At 48.8% G+C, this 27547-nt stretch overlaps 1 protein-coding gene and 2 non-coding genes across 7 annotated transcripts in view; all 3 read left to right on the forward strand.

The window, feature by feature from the left end:
- CHD8 (chromodomain helicase DNA binding protein 8) overlaps positions 1–27547 on the forward strand; it is a 144025-nt gene that overhangs the window by 93399 nt on the left and 23079 nt on the right. For all 5 annotated transcript variants that reach the window (XM_056527805.1, XM_056527786.1, XM_056527769.1 and 2 more), the window contains exons 22-27: positions 3126–3319; positions 3537–3736; positions 5125–5281; positions 10032–10121; positions 11260–11363; positions 20483–20609. In XM_056527805.1, coding sequence (XP_056383780.1) covers positions 3126–3319; positions 3537–3736; positions 5125–5281; positions 10032–10121; positions 11260–11363; positions 20483–20609 — 872 coding nt within the window. The remainder of the gene's footprint in view (positions 1–3125; positions 3320–3536; positions 3737–5124; positions 5282–10031; positions 10122–11259; positions 11364–20482; positions 20610–27547) is intronic.
- On the forward strand, positions 20663–20774 carry LOC130345653 (small nucleolar RNA U6-53/MBII-28). Its single transcript, XR_008884287.1, has one exon. It is a non-coding gene; the product is annotated as a small nucleolar RNA U6-53/MBII-28 (small nucleolar RNA).
- Positions 22140–22330, forward strand: LOC130337348 (U2 spliceosomal RNA). The gene has a single exon (XR_008878241.1). It is a non-coding gene; the product is annotated as a U2 spliceosomal RNA (small nuclear RNA).

The raw sequence follows: 27547 nt of genomic DNA on the forward strand, positions 1-27547 counted from the left end.
GTTATCTGCATGTTTACTACTAGGTCGGGTCAACTACCATACACTTCCCACACCGTGGAAGGAAGTTACGGTAACTCACTACCAAGGTGTAGTTCCAAGCCAGTCTCCCATGTTGCTCTATGGGCCCTATTCAATGCTCCTCATACTGGTTCGCAGGGTACTGGTGCGGCCATGGTCCCTATGCCAGATAACCAGACTGTGTCTGCATGGTTTTCTGATCCTCTGATCTTGTTTCCTCAGGTCTACGTCGGTTGAGCACCTCTATTCTGGCATGGGGCCTGATAGAGCGACTCAGTTGGTTCACCCTTCCCCTATTTCTCCAGGTATCTGTCCTGGGTTCCTGCGCAGGGTGGTTCAGACGCTGGCTCTGTTGCCTTAGACAACAGCCTGGATGGCTTCATTGCCGCCCATCTGGTCCAGGGTTTCACTACATTGGGGTGTTCCTCTCAATGCTTTGGTTGCTGTGTGTGTGTGCTTCTTACTTGCATTCGCAGTGACATCTTTGTACCTTTTGCCCAGCACCAGTGACCACTAATACTGGGGACACAACTTGGCCTCTCCATACCTTGATATGTTGTTGCAGAGTTCCTGGGGGCTACGTCCATCCAGTACTTTTTCCCCTTTCCTTCTGGCGGCATTCCCCCACTCTTGTAGTGCCTGGCGCACTTTGACAATCTCCCTTCCACAGGGGGTACGGAGATGAAGGAGCTTGGCTGGTCAGTGCCTGGGTTTTATCGCGACCACCCCTTATTTTCCCCTCCTCTATATAGGTGGGTTACCTGGCTGGGCCCTTGTTTTTTTGCTTAGAGCTCTCAGCAGGGCTGCACACTTTTGCAGCCTGGCTCTCTTCCTGTTTTTTGTTATCTACTGCTGCTCATGCAGTCTTGCATTCTCCTCTGTTGGAGGAGTTTATGCACTCATCTAAGGCTCGGCGTCAGACGGTCTGCCACAGTCTGTGTTTAGGTTCAGCCATTGCTCTTCTCCATAGGGTGCTTTCTCTCTGGAGGGGTGTGTTTATCTTTCCCTTTGTCAGTGTCTGTTGCGCTACACTCACTCTACGGTCTTTTGGAGTAACCTTCGCTTTTGTTCCCATCTCCGTTCCCGTCCTGACGGGATGTTGCTTTGGTCCGCTCTGACCGCTGGGGTTCATGTATGGTTAGTCTCCTTGTCTTGGACACTATCCTAGTATGCTGTGGAGTGCCTTCTTTTGTAGGTAGGCCCTTCTGGTTCTTTTGGGCCTTAGTGATGGTTGAGGTCTCGGGCAGGTTAGCCCTCCTGCCCAGACTTCTCCGCGATCCCATTTGTGAGGTGGTCTTTCTGTACTGCGCTTCTTCTTGTCTCGACATAGAAGTTTGTCGCCCGAAGCGTTTTGCGGACTTTGGTTTTACTTCCCCTACAGGTGTAAGTCTTCCAGGCGACTTGGGAACCTCCAATTCCCATGTCAGTCGCCCCGAGGTTCCATGATGCCCCTTTTCAGGCCGTTGCACTCGCTTTTTAGCCGTTATTCCTCCCGTCTCCTACTTCGGGGTCCATCTTTTCCCGAGGTGGAGGGCATTCCGGTCATCTGGATCACGCTACTCAAGCTTCTTTCGCTTCCCAGGTGTTCTCGGCGGGCCCCTGGGGTTTTTGGGCTGCAGCTGTTTTTGGGCACCAGGCTTCTCTAGAGCCGTTCTCCATGTTTCTTTTTTTCAGTGGTTTTCTGGTCTCCACCTCTTGTGTTCGCCTTTTGCTCGGCGTACGCTGCTTTCCCTGAGATTTTTCCGCCATGTGCTCTTGGATCGGTGGAATCTGGATGGTCCCCAGATTCCTAGTCCCCCTTTTCTTGTCTCTCTATATGGACCGTAGGTTTAGAGACTCTACATAGGACTGTCTTCCTTTTGGCGTCCTAGTCCATTTTCGTGGACCTCGGTTGTCTCTGGTCCGGGATCTCGTCAGCGGGCCTTATGGTCGGGCGGGTTCGGTCTCTGGACTGTTTCCCTTTCTCAGGTGGTTGTTTTTCCCACCCTAGGAGACTGCTTTGGTACATCCATCAGTAAAGTGTCCCCCCAATGAAGAGTGACCGAGAAAAGGAGGTTTTTTTTTTTGTACTCCCCGTAAAATCTTTCATTGGGGGGGACACCGCACTCACCCATTTTTTTTCTCTTTTTTTTGTCCCGATTATCGTTTCTGGTTCTTTTTTTCTGGGATTCTTTCTAGGGTCCTTTGGGCATGTTCTTTGTTGGCTTCTCCTGCTTTGTGACAAAACTGGTTACCTCACTTCCAGTGGGCGGATATATCCTTCCAGGGAGGAGCTGACTTTATCTAGGTTCAGCACCTCCTAGTGGCAAGAGCATATACCAATCAGTAAGGTGTCCCCCAATGAAGGCTACGAGAGAGATTTTACGGGGAGTACAAAAAAAAAATCTCTTTTTTAGCACATATTTTAACTTTTCCTCTAGCTTATTTGATTGATTCTAGAACTACTCATTCTGTCATGACCTATAGTACTATTAACAGTGTACATGAAATGTGGGTTGTTGGGGAAAACAGTTGATTTACACCATAGTTTATAATGGTTATGGACACTTTTGCACTGATTTATTTATTTTGTTACCTGAATGCTAAATTTTCATATAGTTGTCAGAGGTTTTTCGGCAGAGGTGAGATTGTGGACAGGGAATAGAAAATCCTTGGAGGGCCGCTCACACAGGCTATACATAGAGAGGAAAACAGATACAAGGTGGTCTATGTGGAAGAATGACATAGGTGGCAGAAGTGTAGCTGGAAATCAGAGCTTGCATATCAAACTAGAGGCGGTAAAACTAGGCAAAATGGACTCGTGGGGAACTACATGATACATACTAATATTTATTTTTGAAGGCGTCAATAGCCTTTTAAATAACAGGGTTTGGATGTGTGGATTTGGTAAGGGCTGGGCGTTTTTGGGTCCCAACGGTCAGACCCCCTGCCATCAGATGCTTATCCCCTATCCTTCGGGGATAAGGTCTGAGATGTCTATTTTAAGATCGACATCTCAAAAGTTTTGAGGCTTTTTTCAAGTAAATATTTTACCAAAGTGCTCCTTAAGACTCCCCCTTCAAATTTTTTTCTTTTTCTTTTTTTTTTTTTTTTGCTCCTACTTTCAGAACACATTGGTTATAGACACACCCCGTATAAGGAAACAAACTCGGCATTTCAGTAATAAGGATGATGATATGGTAGAGTTTTCAGATTTGGAAAGCGATGATGATGACCGTCCAAGAGCTCGACGTCCAGATCGGAAAAATGGTTATGGCCGGACAGACTGTTTTAGAGTGGAGAAACATCTGCTTGTATATGGGTGAGGCTCTATATATATAATTTTATAATAATTTATAGTTTTATATATAATATTATACAGTTTATGGCTCATTAACATGTTTCTCTTGGTGATTTTACTATGAAAAACTGCATGTGCAGTAAAACATAACCGCTACAGATACCTCTGCCTTCAGTAGAGGTTCTTCTGCTTCCTTTTAAGTCAATGTTTTACTTAAATTGTCACTTCTCTGAATCAGATGGGGCCGTTGGCGGGACATTTTATCACATGGTCGTTTTAAGCGCGGGATGACTGAACGGGATGTGGAAAGAATCTGCAGAGCCATTTTGGTTTATTGTCTGTTACATTACCGAGGAGATGAAAACATAAAAAGCTTTATCTGGGATCTGATCACTCCTGCAGAAAATGGCAAAACCAAACAGCTTCAAAATCACTCTGGTAATTCTCCTGGCAGCTCATTGGCTGTTCATTTGCACTTTTTCCAAGCTGATATTTTATGCGATGGATGTCTATTGGGCAGTGACTTAAAGGGGTACGCCACTGTAAAACACTTACACACACACACACACACACACACACACACACACACACACACACACACACACACACACACACACACACACACATATATATATATATATATATATATATATATATATATATATATATTTATATTATAATAATATTTTTTTTTTTTTTTTTTTAAATCAACTGGTGCCAGAAAGTTAAACAGATTTGTAAATTAAATGCAAAGAAAGTGTGTATGCACTCACCACTCAGCGGAGGTAGACGCGTCCTGGTCTCCTTTTTGCCTGACCCTCATACCGCCCCCTACATGTAAAAATAAAAAAGTTAGAGGGGTCAGAAGATGACCATTTTAAACGTAGTAATTTTCGTGCATGTAGTAATAATTTTTTTCATAAGTAAGACAAAATCAAACCTATATAAGTAGGTACAGAAGGGAAATGGATCAGCTCATCGCTTGGAGACTCCAGACACAGACTGATGATATTATGGAAGCACGGATGCAGGGATCCACCTATCCCCATAGCATTCAGGCAGAGAACAAGAGGAAAATCCAGCTCCCAAGGTGCAACTACAATAAAACTTAACGTTTACTTCATCCAATTAACACTAAAATTCTGTGGTGGAAGCGAGTGGAGATAAGTCACTTTAGAAACAAAGTTAAACGCCGACGCATTTCGAGCATAAGCTCTTAGTCATGGCAGTGATATTACCGTACTGAGGGGTTTAAATACACATTTGCAAATAACACAAACCTCCTTTCAGATACGCCCACTGGTCTCTGCAGCCGGAACTGACATAAAGTTCCCAATACAGGTGCAACATGATTACTTACTCTCCCATCCTGTTGGATGACCAAGATATGTACAAGAATAGACACAAACGTACAATGTGAATACACATTAAAAAATACATAATTATAAATGTTCACAGGACTTCATATTTCTCTCTATAATATAAAGCCAAATAATATACCAAAAGTTTGTTGCACAAAATAAAACTCCAGAAACATGCACAGCATGAAAACAACAAGAATTGGTGCAAAAAATAAGCAATCATATGGATTTTTAGGTGCAAAATTGAAAGCGTTATGATTTTTAAAAGTAAGGAGGAAAAAACGAAAGTGGAAAAACCCTGCGTCCTTAAGGGGTTAACTTTTTTGCACCGATTGATTAAAAAAAAAAAATTTCCTTTTAATATTTACAATTTAACAAAAGTGTAATATTTCAATAAAATTTTGTTATTCCACAAATAATGTAGTAATTTGTAATTATTTTAATAGTATATAATTATTTTTACAGGTCTTTCCATTCCTGTCCCTCGGGGACGCAAGGGGAAAAAAATGAAATCACAGACCAGCTTTGACATACAGAAAGCTGACTGGATTCGAAAGTACAACCCTGACACCTTGTTTCAGGATGAAGGCTATAAGAAGCATCTAAAGCATCAGTGCAACAAGTGAGTATAGATAGAGTGAGATGTTGTAGACCTTAGATTTTCTTGGTTATCTTTTATCCTGCTGCTTCTTTAATCCAACTTTCTTGTTCGGCTCCATTGGGGGACACAGGAACTGTGGGTATATCTTGCTCACACTAGGCATTAACAAAAAAGAAGTCGGCCCCTTCTGTCTGGATATACCCCGCCCACTGACTCTTAGCTAATCAGTTTTAGCTTAGTGTGAGTAAGAGGCAGACACAGGTCTGTAGCTCTCCAGACCTAGTTTTCTTTTTATTATTTTATAGTTTTATTAGAGTAAATTTTTTTCCCTCCTTTATTTTATCTAGGTTGGGGGCGACAGGACCATGGCGCTGTCTGATCCCCCACTTGCGAGCAAAGGGCACGGTCCATAAAGTATGCACTGCTAACCCCTTCTTGCCACCGACCAGCGCTAAGGGATGTACCCTGGGACCGGGTCCCCTCTTGCCCCTGCTCGCCCCGCTTTTACAGCCTGGTATGATGCAGGTGGCATCAGTCTGGTTGAAGACTTCAGAGGTGAGTATATGGGACCTTTTTCTAGGTAAGTATCCCTGCCCCCTCTCCCTCTGCTCCTTCCCCATCCTCTCCTATTTTTACTCCTGGGGGAGGGAGCCAGATTGGGAGCCCAGTCTCCCTTTATGTACTATTATTTTACAGACATTGCCGACATATCCTCCTCCCAGGGTCTGTCATGCGGTGCTCCTGGTTTTGGTGCGACAGTCTTTCTGACTGTCGCATGGGGCGGCTCTCTGCTTCAGCCACGGCGTTCTATACGCACACGGCCCTGTTTCGGCTCCTGCTGCCGCGTACTTTTTACTTCAGAGACCGCAGCTGGTCTCTATTATTCCCGGCAACGTGTAGTGTCTAGGAGCGTGGGCCGCAGCTGGCGGGCGTCTGTGAATTTAGCCCGTGGTTTCGGCCCTGTTTCTCCGGCATGTAGTTCCCTGCACTATTTTCCTGCATCATGCGCTGGTGAACACAGACTCAGAACTAGTGGACACAGACTCAGAACTGGTGGACACAGACTCAGATCCGCACTCTGAGCTGTTATCCGTGTCAGACATGGTGGACAGTTTGGTGTCGGTTGTCAGGGACACCTTTCACCTACAGGACCCTGGAATTTCGGTCCCAGCTCCAGAAGTTTCCTTCCGTCGCACTCGCCACTCTCCCATGGTCTTCAATACTCATACAGAGTTTGATGACCTGCTGGAGACTGCCTGGAAGCACCCCAAAAAGCAATTTCAAGGGTCTAAACGGCTGAAGGCTATGTTCCCATATACCCAGAACCTGGCCTCCAAATGGACCGCCGTGCCTACATTGGATCCAACACTCTTCCTCTGGCTGATGTGGCTTCCTTCAAGGACCCCGTGGACAAGCGAATTGAGAATTTAGCAAAATTTGCCTTTGAAGCAGCTGGCTTGTCCATGCTTCCGGCGTTCGCCGCGACTTGGGTATCCAAGGCCTTATTGGCCTAGGCCTCTCAACTTCGCCAAGGCGTTTTATCCGGGCCTCCTGCATATGATCTGGCTGACTTAGCTCTCCAGATCGCCAACACTGGTGATTATCTATGCTCATCATCCTTGTAATCCACACTCTGTGCGGCCTTTGCTTCTGGCAACCTGGTGGCTGTCCGCCGCTCTATGTAGAATGCCGACGTGGCCTCCAAGAAATCCTTCACCGAAATGTCCTTTACAGGTTGCCGCCTTTTTGGCAAACGCCTGGTTTAAATAATCTCTGAGGCTATAGGCGGTAAGAGCTCTCTGTTCCCTCAGAATAAGGTGTGTCGTACCGATTCTCAATGCAAGTCCTCTTCGTTTTGCTCCTTTGCCTCAGGTTGCCAGGACAAACCGGTGTCTTCGCAGTCTCGGAAGGCTCCTACCTTCAAAGGGCGCCCCTGCTGGAAGAAGGATGGCCATTCTGGATGTTTCTCCGCCAAATCAGGTACTCTCAAGCCTACCTCCGCCTGAAGGGGCGCCCCCACCCAAGCCTTTCTCTCGGGTGGGTAGTCTCCTGTCCCTCTTTTGGGACATTTGGTTGGCGCAGGTCCAGGATTCCTGGGTTCGGGACTTCGTTTCAGTTGGCTACCAAATCGAGTTTGGTTCTTTTCCCCGGGATCATTTTTTCCAGTTCTGGCCTCCCCACTCTCCGGCCCTGGCTGTGGCTTTTCAGTCTGCACTCCACACCCTTATCTGGACAACCTGTTGATCAAAGCTCCGTCCTTTGCTCAAAATCAGGAGAGTCTCCACATCATTCTTCGGACCCTGACCAGTTTAGAGTGGTTGATCAACCAGTAAAAATCCAACCTCTCTCCCTCTAAGTCTCTGGTTTTCCTGGGGCTTCGCTTCAACACCGAAAAGGCCCGTGTTTTGCTTCCACCGGACAAGCAGAATGCTCTTCTGTCCGGGATCCGCCTATTGCGCTGCCCTGAACCTGTGACCATCCGTTCATGCATGGAAGTGTTGGGAAGGATAGTGGCGGCCATGGAAGCCGTTCCTTTTGCTCAGTTCCGTTGCCGCCCTCTTCAGTGGGTCATTCCCCCCCCCATTGCTCGCCATTTGGTGGCTCGGTCTCCACTCCTTTACGAAGGATGCTCATTTCTCCCACTGCTTTGGATATCTTAACCACTGGAGCGAGTGTGCTTTTCAGGGCCATTGGTCCCACCAGAAAGCCCATCTCCCCATCAACATCCTGGAGCTTTGTGCCATCTTTCTTTGTCTTTTCCACAGAGGAGTTGTTACTCTTAGGTCATCCGGTTCGGGTCCAAACGGACAACTCCATGGCTGTGGCTTATATCAATCGCCAGCGAAGCACTCCCAGCCTCGCCTCTCTGCACCTGGAGGTGTCCACAGCAATTTGCGAACGTTGAGGGACCCCGGTCATAGACCTCTTTGCGTCCCTCCTAAACCATCAGGTTCCCGCCTTCGTGGCAAAGTCTCGCAATCCTCTGGTTCTAGCTGTGGACGTGTTGGTCGTTCTCTTGTCAAAGTTCGCCCTTCCTTACCTTTTTACCTCTGTTTCCCCACCTGCCCAGGGTAGTGAGGAAGCTCATGGCAGACAGCATCCCAGCAAATCTGGTGGCGCCGGATTGGCCCCCGATGCCTGTGGTTCGTATCGTGGCAGAAGTTCCCATGCGGCTCCCGGATCTGCCCGACCTTCTCTTTCAAGGTCCTCTCTGCCACCCCAATTCGCTGCTGCTGTTGAAACCGCTGAGCTGAAGGCTTGCAGTTTCTCTCTCCGGGTTATTCACACAATGCTTCGGGCCGTCCTCTGCTAAGATTTATCACAAGACCTGGCGTGCCTATTTCCGATGGTGTTACCAAACCTGCTTTCCATTCTACAGTCGGGGCTGGAAAAGCGTTTGTCACTTAGTTCCCTCAAGGGGCAGGTGTTGGCGCTTTCCATTCTTTTTCAGCGCCCCCCTGGCTTCTGATCCTCATGTTCGCACCTTCCTTCAGGGTGTGGCACACGAGGCTCCTCCTTACAGGTCTCCCACTCCGCCCTGGGAACTGAATTTTGTTCTCATCGCTTTGCAAGGCGCCCCATTTGAACCCCTTCGGGAGATCTCTCTCTGCTTCTTTTCTTTAAGGTGTCTTTTCTCATTGCTGTGACCTCCATCTTGCAGGTGTCAGAATTGGTGGCTCTCTCCTGCTGACCCCACTCTCTTGTCATTCACCAGGAAAAGGCTGTGCTTCGACCAGTACCATCTTTTCTGCCGAAGGTGGTCTCCTGTTTTCATTTGAATGAGGATATCGTCCTTCCATCCTTCCCTCCTTTTGCCCTGCTCTGTCTCACCCTAAGGAGCTCTATCTCCACAACTTGGCCGTGGTCAGAGCTCTACGTGCTTATCTCTCTGCCACTTCTTCTTTCCACACTCTGATGCGCTGTTCATCATTTCTGAAGGCCGGTGCAAGGGGCTTCCAGCTTCTAAGGCGACCATATCCCGGTGGATCCGGTCTGCCAGATCAGAAGCCTATCGTTCGAAGGGGAAGGTTCCCCCTTTCCGGGTTATGGCAAACTCTATCTGCTCTGTTGGGGCCTCCTGGACGGTATTCAACAGGGCTTAGGCTCTGCAGGTGTGTAAGGCGGCCACTTGGTCGTCCGTGTATACGTTCAAAAAGTTCTACCAGGTGCACACTTCCGCGTCTGCTGATGCCGGTTTTCGGCATAAAGGCCATCCTCCTGACTCTCTGGCTGGGTACTGTTTTCCCACCCCGGGGACTGCTTTGGTACGTCCCACGGTTCCTGTGTCCCCCCAATGGTGCAGAACAAGAAAATTGTATATATGTGTGTGTGTGTATGTGTGTGTATGTGTATATATATTATATATTTTTTTTTACTGTAAAATCTTTCTCAGAGGATCCACACAGCACCCACCCGTTATTAGTTTGCTGACATGAGTCTATTTCCTGTCTGTCGACTTGTTCGGTTGCTTTTTGTCTAGGTCTACTTTGGAAACTCTGTAGTGATTTTTTTGGTTTCCTCCTACTGCTTTGGGACTAAACTGATTAACTCAGTCAGTGGGCGGGGTATATCCTGTCAGGAGAAGCCAACCTCTACTTTTTTTTTTTTCTTTTATTAATGCCTAGTGCCAGCCAGATATACCCCCCCAAATTCCTGTGTCCCCCAATGAAACCTTCCGAGAAAGAGATTTTGCAGGAAGTATAAAAAATCGACATTTTATTAATTTCTAATATTGGTAAAAAATTATGCAATACTTTTTTTTCATCCATAGGGTTCTGCTGCGTGTGAGAATGTTGTATTACCTCAGACAGGAGGTGATTGGGAACCAAGCATCAAAGGTGCTGGCAGGGATAGAAGCTAGGTGAGAGTGCTTCTGATGTATTACATGTTTTTCCCTAATATACACTTTTGACTATTATTGAGTATTTCCCATCGTATATAATAACATACCAGCAGGATTTAACACATCACATTATTTGATGGAAAGAACCCTCCAACATTTATCCGTGTATAAGTATTTTCCTAGCTCTTTAATGTATTTTTTTATATTGTATTACCATAAGGTTGGTTACTGATAGACACAACTTACCTTCCTGCTAACCCGCCTCTTTCATGGAGCTCACTTCCACACACGCTGCACTTCAGGTATTGTGGTCCACATGAGCCATTGTCCAGTCTATCGGTGTATCAGGGGGATGGGCTCTGTGAAAGAGATGTGGAAGCTGGGAAGGTAAGTATGTGTCTTTTGTACTTTTACATCTGCCTTAGGACAAATTAAAAAAATAGGTCCTAGCTGAAAAACCCATGTAACTTTTTAACCTTTTTACTTTCTGATCTGATGTCTCTTGACAAATAAGTAATATTAGAAGAGACTTAGGTGTATGAGACATATTTATTTTCAGTTCATTGAAAAAATATGCGGTTAAGGTTAACCATATTTTTGCAGTGTATTAAATTGAATCTGACAGCAGCATCACCTGCACTAACCGGAATATACAGGATAATAGTGCCTTTGTCGCTTATTCAAATGCAATTTACTTTTGAAAAAAATCTGTACATCCGTTCATTTGTAATTGTTAGAAAAGAAACTTTGCAAATCAGCATTTTCAAATAACAAAGGTGTTTTTAACGCTGTACTAGCAATGCCTCTTCTGCCTGCTCTGGCCAAAAACCCTGCTCCTTTTGGCAGATTACTCCTCCTCCTTCATCAATATTCATCACTCTTCCTCAGCATATGGAGTTATCTGCTGGAGCAGGTGGGAAAAGCATTGCTAGTATAGCATAAAGAACACCTCCATCGCTCAGGCTAATTTACATATTTATTTATCTAAGGGTTACAATAGAATGGCTGCGTGGATTATAAGGTAAACCGGTTTAAATCGGCATCACCCACACTATTATCCTGTATAATCAGTTTAGTGTGTGTTATGTTGCTGTCAGATTCCCTTTAAGCTACAGTGGCCAATGTAATAGTGCTAATATGTGACTACTCTTTACAGAGACATCGATATATGGGTTCCTCAGGTTGATCAAGCAGATGTTCCCTCACTCTGGTGGGACAGAGAGGCAGACAAATCTCTTCTCATTGGTGTTTTCAAACATGGTGAGTTTGGGTAGGACTCCCAACTGACTAAGCTAAATAAAATATTGAAGCCTAGATTGAATGGACTTGCACCATATCCTTCAAGTGGGATCCTCTGTGCTTAAACAAGTGTTAATGAGAATGTGTCAAAGACAAGGTGGCAGATATGGGGTTGAACAACATTGATTATCATATGTGTTAGATATCTTTAATCTACTATGTAAATGAGTTTCAATTGCCCCCTATTGCAGTAAATTTCCTACAACATCCTAGCCCTTCACCACCTGCTTAGACTTAATCAACAGCCCCTTTGCAGTGATTGAGAAAAGAGGGAGTGATTTGAATTTTTTATATTGGGGGAGGAGTTATATTTTTTGAAAATTCTCCACACATCCCTTGTCATCGTACTTTTTGTCTGTTAAAGGGTAACTCTCGTTAAAACTAATTTTTGCTATTGCACTCCTTATGGTAAATAAAACATTTCTCGAGCGCTTCATTGGGGGGGGGGGGGGGGAGACATAGGACCATGGGTATATGCTGCTTGCCACTATGAGGCTGACACTAGGCAAGAAACAAGAAGGCTGGCTCCTCCTGGCAGGATATACCCGCCTCCTGACTCTGAGCAACTCAGTTTTGGCTTAGTGTCAGAGGAGGCAGACACAGGTCTGGTTTCTCTCAAGACCTGGTCTTATTTATTTAGTTTTTTTTCCTAGTTTCAGATTCTAATTAGACTTTCTCTCCCTTTTTTGTTTGATCTAGCATGGGGCGACAGGAGCATGCCGCTAGGGGCACGGTGCATGTTGAATGGGCCGTTAACACCTCCCCGCCAGCAACCAGCGCCTGGTGGTGTACCTATGGTCCGGGTCCCCCAATCGTCCCTGTTCGCCATGTCTGCTTAACCTCTTAAGGACGCAGGGCGTATGGATACGCCCTGCATTCCGAGTCCTTAAGGACGCAGGGCGTATCCATACGCCCGTGGGAATTCCGGTCCCCACCGCTAGCCGGTTGGGGACCGGAGCCAGATGCCTGCTGAAATCATTCAGCAGGCATCCCGGCATATCGCCCAGGGGGGTCATTATGCCCCCCCATGTCGGCGATGGCCGCAGATCGCTGGACAATTCAGTCCAGCGATCTGCGGCGATTCCGGGTCAATCGGGTCTCCAGTGACCCGGAATTACTGGCTGATCGGGGCCGTCTCTGACGGCCCCGAACAGCCAGAGCCTGCAGGGGTGAGGTGGCACTGGTGCCACCTCACGATCGCCCTGATTCGTCGGCCGGATTACCGGCCGACCAATCAGGGCGCCTTCTGCGGGTGTCACTCCCGCACCCGCTCCGCCCCTCTTCCGGAGGACGTGAGCGGGTGCGGGAAGACGACCCCGGGTGCTGGGGACCCCGATCCCCGGCGTCCCTGTTGGGATCGGGGCCCCAGGAGCGACGACGGCGGCGAGGGACTGTCCTGCGACGGAGCAGCAGCAGGAGGTGAGTGACAGCCTCCTGCTGTTGCTTAGCAACAGCTCCCAGCATGCAAAAAGGGCATGCTGGGAGCTGTAGTTATGCAACAGCAGGAGGCAGACCACCACAACTTCCAGCATTCCCTTATAGGCATGCTGGGACTTATGGTTTTGCAACAGCTGGAGGCACATTTTTTCTATGGAAAAGTTTACCTTCAGCTGTTGTATAACTACAACTCCCAGCTTGCACAAACAGCTAAAGTGCATGTTGGGAGTTGTAGTGGTGCATCTGCTGGTTGCATAACTACAACTCCCAGGATGCCCATTGGCTGTCGGTGACTGCTGAGAGTTGTAGTTTTGCAACAGCTGAAGGCACACTGGTTGTGAAACTCATTTTTTTTTTTTTTTTACCTAACTCAGTGTTTCACGACCGGTGTGCCTCCAGCTGTTGCAAACTACAACTCCCAGCAGTCACCTTACACCATGCACCGTACATGCTGGGAGATGTGGTTTTGCAACAGCTGGAGGCACACTGGTTTTGAAACGCTGAGTAAGGTCACAAACTCAGTGATACATAACCAGTGTGCCTACAGCTGTTGCAAAACTAAAACTCTCAGCTTGTACAGTCTGTCAGCGCATGCTGGGAGTTGTAGTTTTGCAACAGCTGGATGCCCCCCCCCCCATGTGAATGTACAGGGTACACTTTTCACCCCCATATGGGGTGTTTTCTGAATCGGGAGAAATTGGGCTTCAAATTTTGGGGGGTATTTTCTGCTTTAACCCTTTGTATTAATGTAAATTTTTTGCGAAGCCAAGCATTTTAGGTAAAAAAATATTTTTATTTTTTTTTACATATGCAAAAGTCGTGAAACACCTGTAGGGTATTAAGCTTCACTTAACCCCTTCTTACGTTCCCCGAGGGGTCTAGTTTCCAAAATAGTATGCCATGTGGTTTTTTTTGCTGTCCTGGCACCATAGGGGCTTCCTAAATGCGGCATGCCCCCAGAGCAAAATTTCCTTCAAAAAAGCCAAATGTGACTCCTTCTCTTCTGAGACCTGTAGTGCGCCAGCAGAGCACTTTTCACCCCCATATGGGGTGTTTTCTGAATCGGGAGAAATTGGGCTTCAAATTTTGGGGGGTATTTTCTGCTATTACCCTTTTTAAAAATGTAAAACTTTTGAGAAACCAAGCATTTTAGGTAAAAATTATTTTTTTTTTCATATGCAAAAGTCGTGAATCACCTGTGGGGTATTAAGGTTCACTTTATCCCTTTTTATGTTCCCTGAGGGGTCTAGTTTCCAAAATGGTATGCCATGTGGGGTGTTCTGGCACCATAGGGGCTTCCTAAAGGTGACATGCCCCCCAAAAACCATTTGTCGCTCCTTCCCTTCTGAGCCCTCTACTGCACCCGCCGAACAATTAACATGACATATGAGGTATGTGCTTACTCGAGAGAAATTGGGTTTCAAATACAAGTAAAAATTTTCTCCTTTTTACCCCTTACAAAAATTCAAAAATTGGGTCTACAAGAACATGCGAGTGTAAAAAGTGAAGATTGTGAATTTTCTCCTTCACTTTGCTGCTATTCCTGTGAAACCCCTAAAGGGTTAAAACGCTTACTGAATGTCATTTTGAATACTTTGGGGGGTGCAGTTTTTATAATGGGGTAATTTATGGGGTATTTCTAATATGAAGACCCTTCAAATCCACTTCAAACCTGATTTGGTCCCTGAAAAAAAGCGAGTTTCAAAATTTTGTGGAAAATTGCTGCTGAACTTTGAAGCCCTCTGGTGTCTTCCAAAAGTAAAAACTCATCAATTTTATGATGCAAACATAAAGTAGACATATTGTATATGTGAATAAAAAAATTTTTTGGGGGGGAATATCCATTTTCCTTACAAGCAGAGAGCTTCAAAGTTAGAAAAATGCAAAATTTTCTAATTTTTCATCAAATTTTGGGATTTTTCATCAAGAAAGGATGCAAGTTACCACAAAATTTTACCACTATGTTAAAGTAGAATATGTCATGAAAAAACAATCTCGGAATCAGAATGATAACTAAAAGCATTCCAGAGTTATTAATGTTTAAAGTGACAGTGGTCAGATTTGCAAAAAAAGTCCTTAAGGTAATAAAGGGCTCAGTCCTTAAGGGGTTAAGGCAGGTGGCACTAGCTGGTTGAAGACTTCAGAGGTGAGTATAGGGGTCCATAATTGGCAAGTATTTCTCTCTCTCCCCACCCTCTTCTCCCCCCCCCCCCCCCACACCTTTCTGGATGGGCAGGGGGTCTTCAGGGAGTTCCCTGGCTGATCGAGGGTTAATTTAGGGGGGTTAACACTCCCCTCCCTCTCTCAGGCTGGAGATGCTCACATTAGCCCCCTCCGCTGTGGCCGTGCTTCTTACATTAACGTCACACGTCTGCAGCTTTTTTCTGTCCTCCGGGGGCCGTGCACATGTTCTCTGCGCGCGCTGCCCTGCTTCTCCTCCTTGCGGGTTTTGTTCTCTCTGACCGCGTCTCTGGCTTCGGGCGGCATGCTGCCGTACCGCCCCGGCTAAAAAGTTCCCCCTGGTTTCCGCAGGTCCGGAGCTGCGGGCGTGTTATTAATTGAGCCCGCAGCTCAGGCCTGCGCTTTGCTCCGCCCACTTCTCAGAGCAACGCCGCCCCGGCATTAGCTCTGGCCGTCCTCCTAGTCCCTCCGGCCAGTCTTATTACAGCGCGTGCTCCATCCTCCGATCTCCTGGGAGCTCGCGCGTGACTGGGGCTACACTTCTGGTGTCACCCTATGAGGTGACTTCGCACCTTGCGAGCTGTGGGGGTCAGTGACTCCAGTCCCGACCCACTCCCTTCCCGGCAGGCTGCTACTGCGCTGGTCATTTACTATGCCTGCTCAGGCTGTAAATCCAAATTGCCAGGCGGCTCCTCTGAACCCACCTGTACACTCTGCGCGTCCTTGCGCCCCAGTCCTTCCTTGTCTACCGTCCAGGGTGGTCCTCCAGATGGCGGTCGGTCTGATCCCGCTCCGAAATGGGTCTCCTCCCAATCAATCTCTGATCTGGCCAAGGTTTCCCGGGAGGTTGTGTCCGCTTTGGGGCGGTCCTCTTCGCGCTCTTCCGTTAGGGAGCAGACGGTGAGTCCCTCCTCCCGCGGCCGCTTGGGGCGCCTTTCCTAGGATTCCTCCCCAGAGTCGGGCTGTTCAGGGCCTTCCCACCGGAGTTCCCGTTCTCATTTCACCCCCTCCAGGCGTCACCACTACCGGTCGCCCTGGGTCCGCTCCCGGTCCACTTTCCCCCGCTCCGGAACTCCTCCAGAACGCTCCAAAGTCCCCTGGTGAGCTGGCGAACCCCATAACACCCCCCCCCCCGACTGGGAAGTGACATCCCGGATGTCAGATATGGAGATATGTTGGAGAGCCTGGTGTCTGCAGTCAGATACACCTTCCACCTGCAGGACCCAGGAACTTCTGGGGCTGCCCCTGGAGTCTCCTTCCGCCGCGCTCGTTGGGCTTTTCAGCCCACATGTGGAATTTGATGAGCTGTTGGAAGCTGCCTGGAAGCAACCGGATAAGCGCTTCCATGGGTTCAAGAAGCTCCGGGCTTTCTTTCCCTTCTTGCAGGAGCTAGTTACCAAGAGGTCTTCTCCTCCTACGGTGGACCCTCCTTTGTCTCGACTGTCCAAGTCAACTACCCTGCCGCTGGCTGACGCAGCTTCTTTCAAGGATCCCTCGGACAAACGTATTGAGAATCTGGCGAAATTCGCCTTTGAGGCGACAGGCTCGGCCTTGTCACCGTCCTTTGCCTCCACCTGGGTGTCCAAAGCCCTGTCTTGGCGGGGTCTTGGCGGGTGCTTCCTCCTGTGATCTGGCGGCTCTAGCGCAGCAAATCGCCCACGCAGGTGACTACCTCTGCTGGGCTTACTTGGAGTCAGCCCGCTGCACGGCCTTCGCCTCGTGCAGATTGGTGGCTCTCAGGCGCTCCATGTGGCTTAAGGCTTGGAATGCCGATGCGGCCTCAAAGCGCTCCCTCACAGAACTTGCTTTTCAGGGATCTCGGGTGTTTGGCAAGCGCTTTGACAAGATCATTTTTGAGGCCACAGGGGACAAAAGTTTTCTCCTGCCCCAAAATCGGCCACGCCTTTCGAATGCACACCGGAGGACTTCTTCCTTTCGCCCTTTTCGATTCTCGGGCCGCACGGACAGACCCCCGGCCTCTCATGAGAAAAGGGCACCGTCTTTAAAGGCTCTCCCCTCCTGGTAGTCAGGACCTCGTTCCAACCGCCCCTCTTCCATATCGGGGACCCGCAAGCCCCTGGACAGTCCAGGGTCGTTAGACTCCGTATGAGTCCAGACTCTCCATCGTTCTAGAGCTTCGTGAGACTTCGGCACTGGAGCCGCCTTCTCCGGCGTCCCAGTTCGGGAGCAGACAGACAACGCCACGGCCGTGGGGTACATAAATTGCCAGGCAGGCACCCGCAGCTCGGCGGCCATGAGGGAAGTAACGAAGATCTTCAGGTTCCAGCCCTTTAGGCTGTGCACATCCCCAGGATCAACAATTGGGAGGCCGACTTAATAAGTCGCGCCACCGCAGATCCTGGCGAATGGTCTCTCCACCCGGAGGTCTTGTCGATCTGATCTGTCGTCGGTGGGGGATGCCGGACGTGGATCTGTTTGCATTGCGCCAGAACAGGAAAGTCACTTGTTTTGTGTCCCGCCTCTTCCACTCCTTCCCCGAGTTGTCCGGAAGCTCAAGGTGAAGGGAGTCTCAGTAATTCTGGTGGTGCCGGACTGGCCCCGTCGTGTGTGATATGCAGACGTGGTCATTCTCGTGGCTGACGTTCCCTTCCGTCTTCCGGACCGTCCCGACCTTCTCTCCCAAGGGCTCCTCTGCCACCTCAATTCACTACCGCTGCATTTGACGGCGTGGCGGTTGAAACCGCTGTTTTGAGGGCACGGGATTTTTCTTCCCGAGTTATTTGGACTATGCTCAGTGCCCGTAAACCCTCGGCCGTCAGGAATTTACTACCGCACCTGGCGGGCATATTTCCGCTGGTGTGAGGCTCCCTTTCTCCCACCTCCTTTTCTCTGTCGAATCTCCTGTCCTTTTTGCAATTGGGGCTGGAGACGCGCCTTGCCCCTCAGTTCCATCAAATGGCAGGTTTCAGCGCTGTCTGTCCTTATCCAGCGCCCTCTGGCGTCCGACCTTCATGTTCGCACCTTTCTGCAGGGTGTGGCTCACGAGGCCCCTCTTTTTCGGTCCCCCACCGCGCCTTGGGAGCTTAACCTTGTGTTGGATGCTCTTCTAGGTGCTCCGTTTGAGCCTCTGGCTCAGGTTTCCCTTTGTTTCCTCTCTTGGAAGGTGGCTTTTCTGGTCGCTGTCACGTCCATTCGCCGTGTCTCAGAATTGGCTGCCCTCTCCTGCCGTTTCCCCTTTCTGGTGGTTCACCAGGACAAGGTGGTTCTTCGACCAGTGTCCTCTTTCCAGCCTAAGGTTGTGTCTCCCTTTTACCTGAACGAAGAGAGAGTGCTGCCTTCCTTCTGTCCATCCCCTTCCCACCCGCGTGAGCGCCGGCTTCATAAGCTGGATTTGGTCTGGCGGGTGCGGACGTATTTGTCGGTCACTTCCTCCTTTCGGCGGAGTGACTCCCTGTTTGTGTTCCCTGAGGGGCGGCGCATGGGGCTCCCGGCCTCAAAGTCCACAATCTCCCGGTGGATTTGTTCCGCCATTTCGGAGGTGTACCGCTGTAAGGATCAAGTGCCTCCCTTCCGCGTGACTGCTCATTCCATCCGTGTGGTGGGGGCCTCCTGGGCGGTCTGTCACGGGGCCTCGGCCCTGCAGGTTTGCAAGGCGGCGACTTGGTAAAAGTATGCAGCGACGACCAAGTTTTACCGTGTGCATACTTTGGCGTCCTCCGACGCAGGCCTGGGCCGCAAGGTTTTGCAAGCGGCGGTTTCTGAGTCCGCCTGAGCCTCCTTCTGTCGGGGTTGGTTTACCCTCCCAGGGACTGCTTTTGAACGTCCCATGGTCCTGTGTCCTCCAATGAAGCGCTCGAGAAAAGTAGATTTTTGGACTTGCCGTAAAATCTTTCTCGGAGCTTCTATTGGGGGACATAGCACCCACCCATAGTTATGTTGCGGCCAACCAGTTCTGCCCTTTCGGGGCGGGGGTGTTTTCCTTTTGTGGTTGGTTTCCCCTTTTTCTCTGGGTGTTGTGTTCGGACTGTTTTTTTCTAGGTTGGTTCTCCTTCTGCTTTTGGACTAAAACTGAGTTGCTCAGTCAGGAGGCGGGTAGGAGCCAGCCTTCTTCTGTTTTTTGCCTAGTGTCAGCCTCCTAGTGGCAAGCAGCATATACCCATGGTCCTGTTGTCCCCAAGAGAAGCTCCGAGAAAGATTTTACAGTAAGTCCAAAAATCTACTTATTTCTAATATACTTTGTAGAAAAAAAATCCAGGCTGCACTTCCTATGTTTGGGCTTCGGTCCAAAGTCTGTGTATGAGATGGGGGAAAATGTGCTCTTGAGCTTTTTTAAGCACAAATAACACATAGAGACTTCATTTTCTTTTAAACAAAGTATATGATAAAGGATATATACATATAAATATTGATATACTATTCCTTCCTTCCTTCCTTTTCCAAGTGTTAACAACTTACTCTTGTTTCCCTTTGTAGATTGTACGGTTTAAGTAATTCCCAACACAGGGTTAATAATACAAAAGTTTATTCACTAATACACTATATAATTTTAGCTAACATATATACATATCCGTATAATATCAATGTATCTCAGTGCATACAACAATGGTAACTTCAATACATTAACATTATACTATTTACATTACAATTTAACCCAATACAATATCTTACCCACCCACCTAATTACACACCAATACACAAGCACTCAACCCAGAACAGCTTTCTGTCCCTAGGGCTATAGGAGTTTGTGTTATACAGTTAACAGGGATGGAAGGGGTTAATGAGTCTTATTAGAGAGGAGTGGAAAGGAGTCTTGGGATAGGAAGGATAGGGTTAGACTGTGGAAGCCAAGAGAGATTGGAGTTTATTAAGAGATAGAAGTTGGGGGCAAAGGTATAGGTTGCAGGGAGGAAAGAGGGTGATACTTAGCAGATTATCAGAGGCAGGGCAGCAGTTTGATGGATCCTCACTGCCTGTTATGGTGGCTGCCTCTCAGGAACTCCCTCCCTTCCATCCAGCTTGGTATATATATAGCTAACATTATACAATGTCCTAAGACCCTCCTATCTGGCCAGATATCCCCAGGTACCAACACAGGTTTGGTGGCCACATACCAGAAACAATGTAACCTGTGCTTTGGCCTCTCTATGACCTGGCCAGATATCCCAAGGCTACCATGATACATGTATGAGACAGGTTAGGTCAGAATGTTTTACAACACATCCCAAAATATGCCCCTGGTCTAATGACCATTTATATTGCGTTTTATGACCTGCCCCAAGTCATGTAAGCCTATAAAGAGGTCCTTTTTAGGGCATAGTTAATGTGAGATAGATTGATATAAATATGATGATATGACACTTCCCTTCACAGTATATTAGAAATATTTTTTATTTACCATAGTGCAATAGCAAAAATTTGTTTTAATGAGTGACCATTTAAGCTGTAAATGCCTTGATCTGCTGGGAAATAAACATACAGTAACCTCTTTACTTTTCTCGCAGGTTATGAAAAATACAACACCATGCGTGCTGATCCTGTGCTTTGTTTCTTGGAAAAGGTGGGAGGACCAGATGAGCAGGCAATTGCAGCAGAGCACCATGCACAAGACTTTGCTGAATTGCCTGAGAGGTGAGAACGACCTGAACAAAACAGTGTACAACAAACATGTATGTGGTGCTGGCTGTCAATTATGTTTTGCCATGCTAATACTAACGCAGCAGCCAGGGCCTTATAGAACTTGTGCTGAGGGCGAATTAGTTAAATCTACTTTCTCGGTCGCTCTTCATTGGGCGACACCTTACTGATGGGTATATGCTCTTGACACTAGGAGGCGCTGACGAAAAAAAGCCTGCTCCTCACTGGTATGATTTACCCGCCCACTGGAAGTGAGGTAATCAGTTTTAGCTAGTGTCAGTAGGATGCAAGACACACGTCTGGGAGCTCCACAGACCTGGTCTTTTTTTTTTTTATTGTTTTCTAGTAAGGCCTGTTTTCCCTTTTTCAGGTAGGGGTTCAGGAGCATGGCGCTACTGGTTCCCCCATATGCGATGAAGGGGCACAGGCATAAAGTATGTACTGTTAACCCCTTCTCGCCAACGGCTAGCGCCTGGAGGTTGTACCCTGGGTCCTGATCCCCAACTGCCCCTGCTCAGCCGCGCTATTTTAGCCTGGTATGATGCAGCGTGGCCATAAGCTGGTGAAAGAGAAGATGCCTGAGGTGAGTATAGAAGATGGCGTTCGCAGGTGAGTGTGTATCTACCCCCCCCCCCCCCTCCTCTTTAAAAAGGGACTCTGTCCTTTATTGCAGGGCTCACTCAGGGTTTCATTGGCAGGCTGTGTGTCTGCATACTTTATCCTTTTGCAGCGGCTCCCTCCACAGGCATTATTTTCCGGTTCACTTCTGAACAGCCTTGCTGTTCCTCCTTTCCACCAGCTATATTTTCCCCTACTGCAGGGGTCGGCAGCGCGCTGGGGGCTCAGCCGGCAGGAGTCAAGGGCTCTGGCAGCACATGGCCGCCCTTCTTCCCCAGAAGCAGTGCACCCCAGGAGACCAGACTGCACCTAATCTCCATTTTTCAGGGGGTTATGGCGGCACGTGGCTCCGCCCTTCTTCTCCGCCTGAGAGCGCATTGATCAGGAGGCCAGGCAGCGCCTCCTCTCCAGGTTCGCGTACCCCACAGATCATTCCTGTAGCCGGCGGGTGCGTACCCGCAGATCTTGCTCTGCCCCTCCTTCATTGCGGGGGTTGGCAGCGCTCTGTTCTCTTAGCGGCTCCGTTTGCCTGGGTCCGGCCCGCTCTTGTCCCCTGGCCTTGGAGCTGTGCGACACCTTAGCAGGCACTTCCAAGTGCGCTGCTCCGTACCTTCGCCGCTCCGGGGCTGCAGCAGGAGTATTCCTTAGTGTCCCTGCATGAGGGACATGGTATGGGCTTCCTAGTGCGTTCTACCTTCGGGGAACATATGAACAGATTCAGCGCAAGGCGCCTTGTTCCCCACACTTCCTTACTTAGTGTTTCTATTTTAATAAAATAAAATGAATCTCTGCTGCTGTTCTTTCAGACCGTTTGGCGCCCTCTTGTGGCCTATAATTGTGCCTTATTTTCCATGCACCCTTGTGACCTCTGGGGACACAAAATTATAGCCTTAGCCTGTACTATCTATCACTTCTTGGCCTTTTGGCTAAGATCAATTGTAGTATCTGTTCTTATCAGTTTTATATCTAATATGTCCCCTATCTGGGGACCATATATTAAATGGATTTTTAAGAACGGGGGCTGATTCCAAAGCTTGCTTCCGTCACCCCATGCATTGACCCCATATGGCAGTATCTTCAGGTACAGTGCACCAAGAATGTCTGCTGGGCTCTTTTTTTCTGGGAGCCCCTTTATTGTCGCCAATCACCCTGTACAGGACCTGATATGACACATTGCATTGAGTCAGTTGAGGAATACCTCTGGCATACCTGCTTTCCCCAGGGTTCTCACTCTGTCAGAGACATATGTGAATAGCTGTGGTGAGTCATGCCAGGGATTTCATGATCCCTTGGAAGATACCGGGGATACAGTCAGGACTGTTTCTCCTCTACCACCGGTTGTCATGACGTGTTTGCCATGTCCGCAGGTGTCCTTGATGTGTACATACATTATTCCCTCCTCCACAGACTGCCACATTGGTGGCTCCTGTCCTGGATTCCCATGTCCAGTGCAAGGTCTCCGTGGAAGTGTCCCTGCGTGGCCATGGATTGCACCTGCTCTCATTAGGCCAGACAGTAGTCTCACCTGTCACTCATTTCACAACTGCCATGTCTGCGGCTGAATTTAGGTACCCCACTATTAGTGCGAGGTGACCACTGGAGTGCACCGTTGTCTAAAAGGACCCATACCAGTAAGCCAGACAGTGGTGTGCATGGTTTTCTCTGCTGCCTGTCACTTCTCCAAGGGCTGATGTATCTGTGGCTGAAGTTCTGGTACCTTACTGCTAGTGCGTGGTGCACAGGGGAGTAACTTAGCGTGTCCTGTGGACCCTATGCAGGGCTAAGGGGATACAATCCATGGCTCCTAAGCCTCCCCCGATCTCCCTGGGTGACGGGGATTCTATTCATGGCTTCTAGGCTACACTGCCCTTCCACATGTTTCTATCTGACTGTTTCCGCTTATCACAAGCGCCTGGAGTGGCACTCATTACGCCAGACCATTGTCTGCACAGTTTATGCTGCTGTCAGGCTACCATCTCTGGGCTGACGTGTGCATAGCTGTGACTTCCTGTACCTCAACTGTTGGTGTGAGACTCTGTCAGAGGGTTCCGGCAGGCATAAGGGACTGCTGTCAGTCAGCCAGTCATTGGTCTGCATGATCTCCTACACCACCGGGTCACCCATAAGATTAGCCGCACTCCTGTGCCCCACTATCTGTGGGAAGGTTCGAAGGAGTGTTCCTGAGTGCTCAGGAGTCCTCCTCTAGGTAACCCACTGCCTAGGCGTAGTTCCGAGTGGGTCTCCACATGTTGCTCCATGGGCCCTCTGCAATGCGTCACATGCTGGTTCGTGGGGTTCCCTACTTTACCAGGTCCCTCTCCACATGACTCCTGCTCTCATGGCTTAAGGCTGATAGCCCACTTTTAGTGTGTGGTTCTGAATGTGGGACCCGGTGTGGCCATGGTCCCTATGCCAGATAGCCTATCTATGTCTGCATGTCTTTCCAACAGGTCACCTCCCCCATTCCTGCCGCTCCCACGACTGCAGTCCGGTGACTCCTTCCATGTGAAGTTCCACAAAGTGTGCCTCTATGGGTTCATGGGACCTCTTCTGTGTCTGCATATTTCCTGCCCCACATCCATCCCTCATCTCTTGCATCTGCAACAGCAGTCCTGGTGTGTAGCACCATTATGAGATGGGGTGTGGTGTCTCCTGCAGGTTCCATGGCTTTTTATGGCTATAGCTGCACTCTGTTCCCCTTTTCTAAGAGTGCAACGTTGGTCTGCTAGGGGCATGGTTGTGACACACCATTGAGTGCCGAGTCTGTCTTCCATTCTGCCGGACTTTTGGATGTCTGCGGTTTCCTTCGTGTCTGCAGTTTGGTACCCCACTACTATCGTGAGGTAACATGTCTGTGTCCCTACTTATGCTAAGGTTCTCTGCACGTCTAGAGCCCACCCTCCCTTCTGTTCAGTGTGGTGTGCCTCGGGCCTTCCTGTGATCTTGTTCTAAAGACCTGCGATGGTTGAGCACCTCTTGGTGCCGTTGGGGCGACAGTCTGTTCAGGCCCCCCCCCGCCTACAGGTATTTTCCTGGTTTCCTGTGCAGGGTGGCTCAGGTGTCTGCTCTGTTGCCTTAGTCATGTCTAGGATGGCTCAGTTGGCACCAATCTGGTCCAGAATTTCACCCGATGGGGCATTCCTCTCAATGCCGTTGGTTGCCGTGCGCTTCTTACTCGCATTTATAGCCATGTCTTTGTTTCTTTGCCCAGAACCTGTGCCCAGGATTCCGATCCCTCCATATCATGTTGTAGGGTTCCTGGGGGCTACATCTACCTAGTACTTTGTCCTGTTGCCGTGGGGCAGCATTTCCCTGCTTCGACGGTACCTGGCACACTTGTCAATCCCCCTTCCACAGGGGGTATGGGGATCGGGGAGCTGGCGTGGTCGGTGTCTGAGTTTTCTCTCCACCGTCCCTTGTTTTTCTCCTCCACTAGGGGGACTATTTCACTGATCGCTATCTTCTGCCAAGATGAAGCCATCTCTCTCCTCCGGTTTTTTTTATTTTTTATTTATTTTTTTGTTATCTACTGCTGCTCATGCAGCCTTGGCGCACTCCTCTGTTGGAGGAGTTTACGCACTCATGTATGGCTCAGTGACAGCCAGTCTAGCCACCGTCTGTTGGGTCCTGCCCTTGCTCTCTTCCTCCCTTGGCGCAATCTCCCTAGTAGGGTGTTTTAATCCTTCCCTTGACAGTGTCTGTTGTGTGACACTGACACCACAGTCTTCTAGAGTGACCTTCCTGTGCCCTGTACCTGGGAGTCTCTGCTGGGTTCCCTTCTGTTTTTTCCCTCCGTTCCCTTCCTGAAGGGATGTTGCTTTGGAATGCTCTGGTATTCTCGGACCTCTGGGGTCCAAATCTGGTTAGTCTCCTTGGCTTGGACAGTATCCTAGACTGCTGTGGAGTTCCTTTCTTTTTGTGTTGGCCCTCCTGGTTCTTTGGGCCTTAGTGATGGTTGAGGTCTCAGGCATGGGTAGCGATCCTTGCCAGACTTCTCTGCGATTCCATTTGTGTAGCGGTCTTTCTGTACCGCACTTCTTATATCGACTTCTTATATCATTTGCCGATACAGAATCGATTCAAAATATTTTTGAATCGATTCTTTTAGGGATGTGGAATTTTTATCTGCGGACGCCCGGAACAGCATGTCATGTCTTGGGCATCAGGAGATAAAAGTTCCACATTTGTGAAGCCAGGCAGGCCGGATCTGACACGGCTATGGAGCGGGCTCCGACTCGTGCCCACTCCGTACTATGCGACCCCCGGCTGATTTCAGTAGCCGGGGGCCGCCGCTAATAGCCAGCATGCGGCAATCGTCGCGGCTGGCTATTAAAGGAGTATCCGGTGCGCACTTTTCTCATTTTATCCTATCCAGGCTGCAAAATAAAACGCACTTTATCTTACCTGCCAACGAGCCCCCGGAGCTCCGGTACAGGTGTTCGGTCCCCGGGCTGTATTCTTCTTACTTCCTGTTAGTCCGGCACGTCACACGGAGCTTCAGCCTATCACCAGCCGCAGCGATGTCCCGCCTCCGCTGGTGATAGGCTGAAGCTCCATGTGACGTGCCGGACTAACAGGAAGTAAGAAGAATACAGCCCGGGGACCGAACACCTGTACCGGAGTGTACCGGAGCTCCGGGGGCTCGTTGGCAGGTAAGATAAAGTGCGTTTTATTTTATTTTGCAGCCCGGACGGGATAACATGAGAAAAGTGAGCACCGGAGTACTAGATCGCCGCTGTCAAAGCTGACAGCGGCGTCTATTGGGATCTATGAATGCTCCCATGTGGGCGATATATCGGGATATATCGCGATGTATCGTCACCTAGAAGGTATCGCGATATATCGGGATATATCGAATCGCCACACTGGTATCGCGATTCGAATCGAATCGCCAAATTCTTGGCGATTCACACCCCTAATATCGACACAGTAGTTTGTCTCCCGGAGCATTTTGCGGCCATTGGGTTTCCTTCCCCTTCAGGTGTAAGTCTTCCAGGAGATGCAGGAACCTCCAAATCCCATGTTGGCCGCTCTGGTGTTCTGGGATGCTCCTTTTCAGTGTCTTCTGCTCCTTCTTGGCCATTTATCCTTCTGTGTACAACTTCCAGGTGAATCGGGAACCTCCAGTTCCCATGTCTGTCGCTTCGGCGTTCTGGGATACCCCATTTTCAGGGCGTTCCATAAATTTTTTGGCTGTTATTGCTTTCCGTCTCCTCCTTCGGGGTCCATTTACTCCCGAGATGGGGAATGTTCGGGTCGTCTAGATCACACCAGTCGAGCTAATTGCGCCTTCTGGGTGCTTGCGGTGGGCCCCTGGGACAGGGGTTTTGGGTCTCCAGATGTTCAGGTCATCGCTCTTATGCACCAGACCTCTCTAGAGCCGGTATCAGTCTTTCTTTTTTCCCGTGGTTCTCTGGTCTCCACCTCCTGTGCTCGCCTTCTGCTCAGGCATACACTACTCTCCCTGGTGTCTTTCCGCCATGTTCTCTTGAATCAGTCAACTCTGGATGGGGTTCTCTTGTTGTGCCCTTTTCCATCTTTGTTTCCCAGCCGAGCTAGCCCTCTGTCTGGTTCTGTGTTCCTTGGGGTTGATTTCCTATTCCTTTTGGGATGGTTCTGGCCCAGCTGGCTTCCTAGTCGACCTTTTTCTTGTCTCTCTGTATGGACCGTAGGTTCAGTCTCTGCAAAAGACGGTCCCTTCCCTTGGCGTCCTAGTCCATCTCCATCTACGTGGGATCTTCTGGGAGCTCAGTTTCTGGGCCTCGGTTTGGGGTCTCGTCCGCACCCCTTACGGATGAGTGGGTTCGGTCTCTGTTTCCCTTTCTCTAGTGGTTGCTTTTCCCAACCTAGGGGACTGCTTTGGTACTTCGCATTAATAAGGTGTCCCCCAATGAAGTGTCCGAGAAAATAAAAAATGTTCTACTCGCCGTAAAATCTCTTTCCCGTAGCCTTCTTTGGGGGGGGGGGACACCGCACCCACCCATATCTTTTTTTTTTTCTTTTTTTTTTTATTAATTTTTTTTTGTCCGGGTGATCTTTGTCACAAAGCAGTATCTTTTCTTACTGCTTTGTGGAAAAACTGATTACCTCACTTCCAGTGGGCGGGTATATCCTGCCAGGGAGGAACTGACTTTTTTTTGTAGTGTCAGCGCCTCCAAGAGCATATACCCATCAGTAATGTGTCCCCCCAATGAAGACTATGAGAAAGAGATTTTGCGGTGAGTACAAAAATAATCTTCAACTGTGAGGTGTGAGGGCAGCAGAAATGGAGTGCCGCAATATGCTGACTTTTAATGGTTATTCTTTTTCTGTGT

Source organism: Hyla sarda, chromosome 1, assembly GCF_029499605.1.
Source record: "Hyla sarda isolate aHylSar1 chromosome 1, aHylSar1.hap1, whole genome shotgun sequence".
Classification (NCBI taxonomy): Eukaryota; Metazoa; Chordata; class Amphibia; order Anura; family Hylidae; genus Hyla; species Hyla sarda.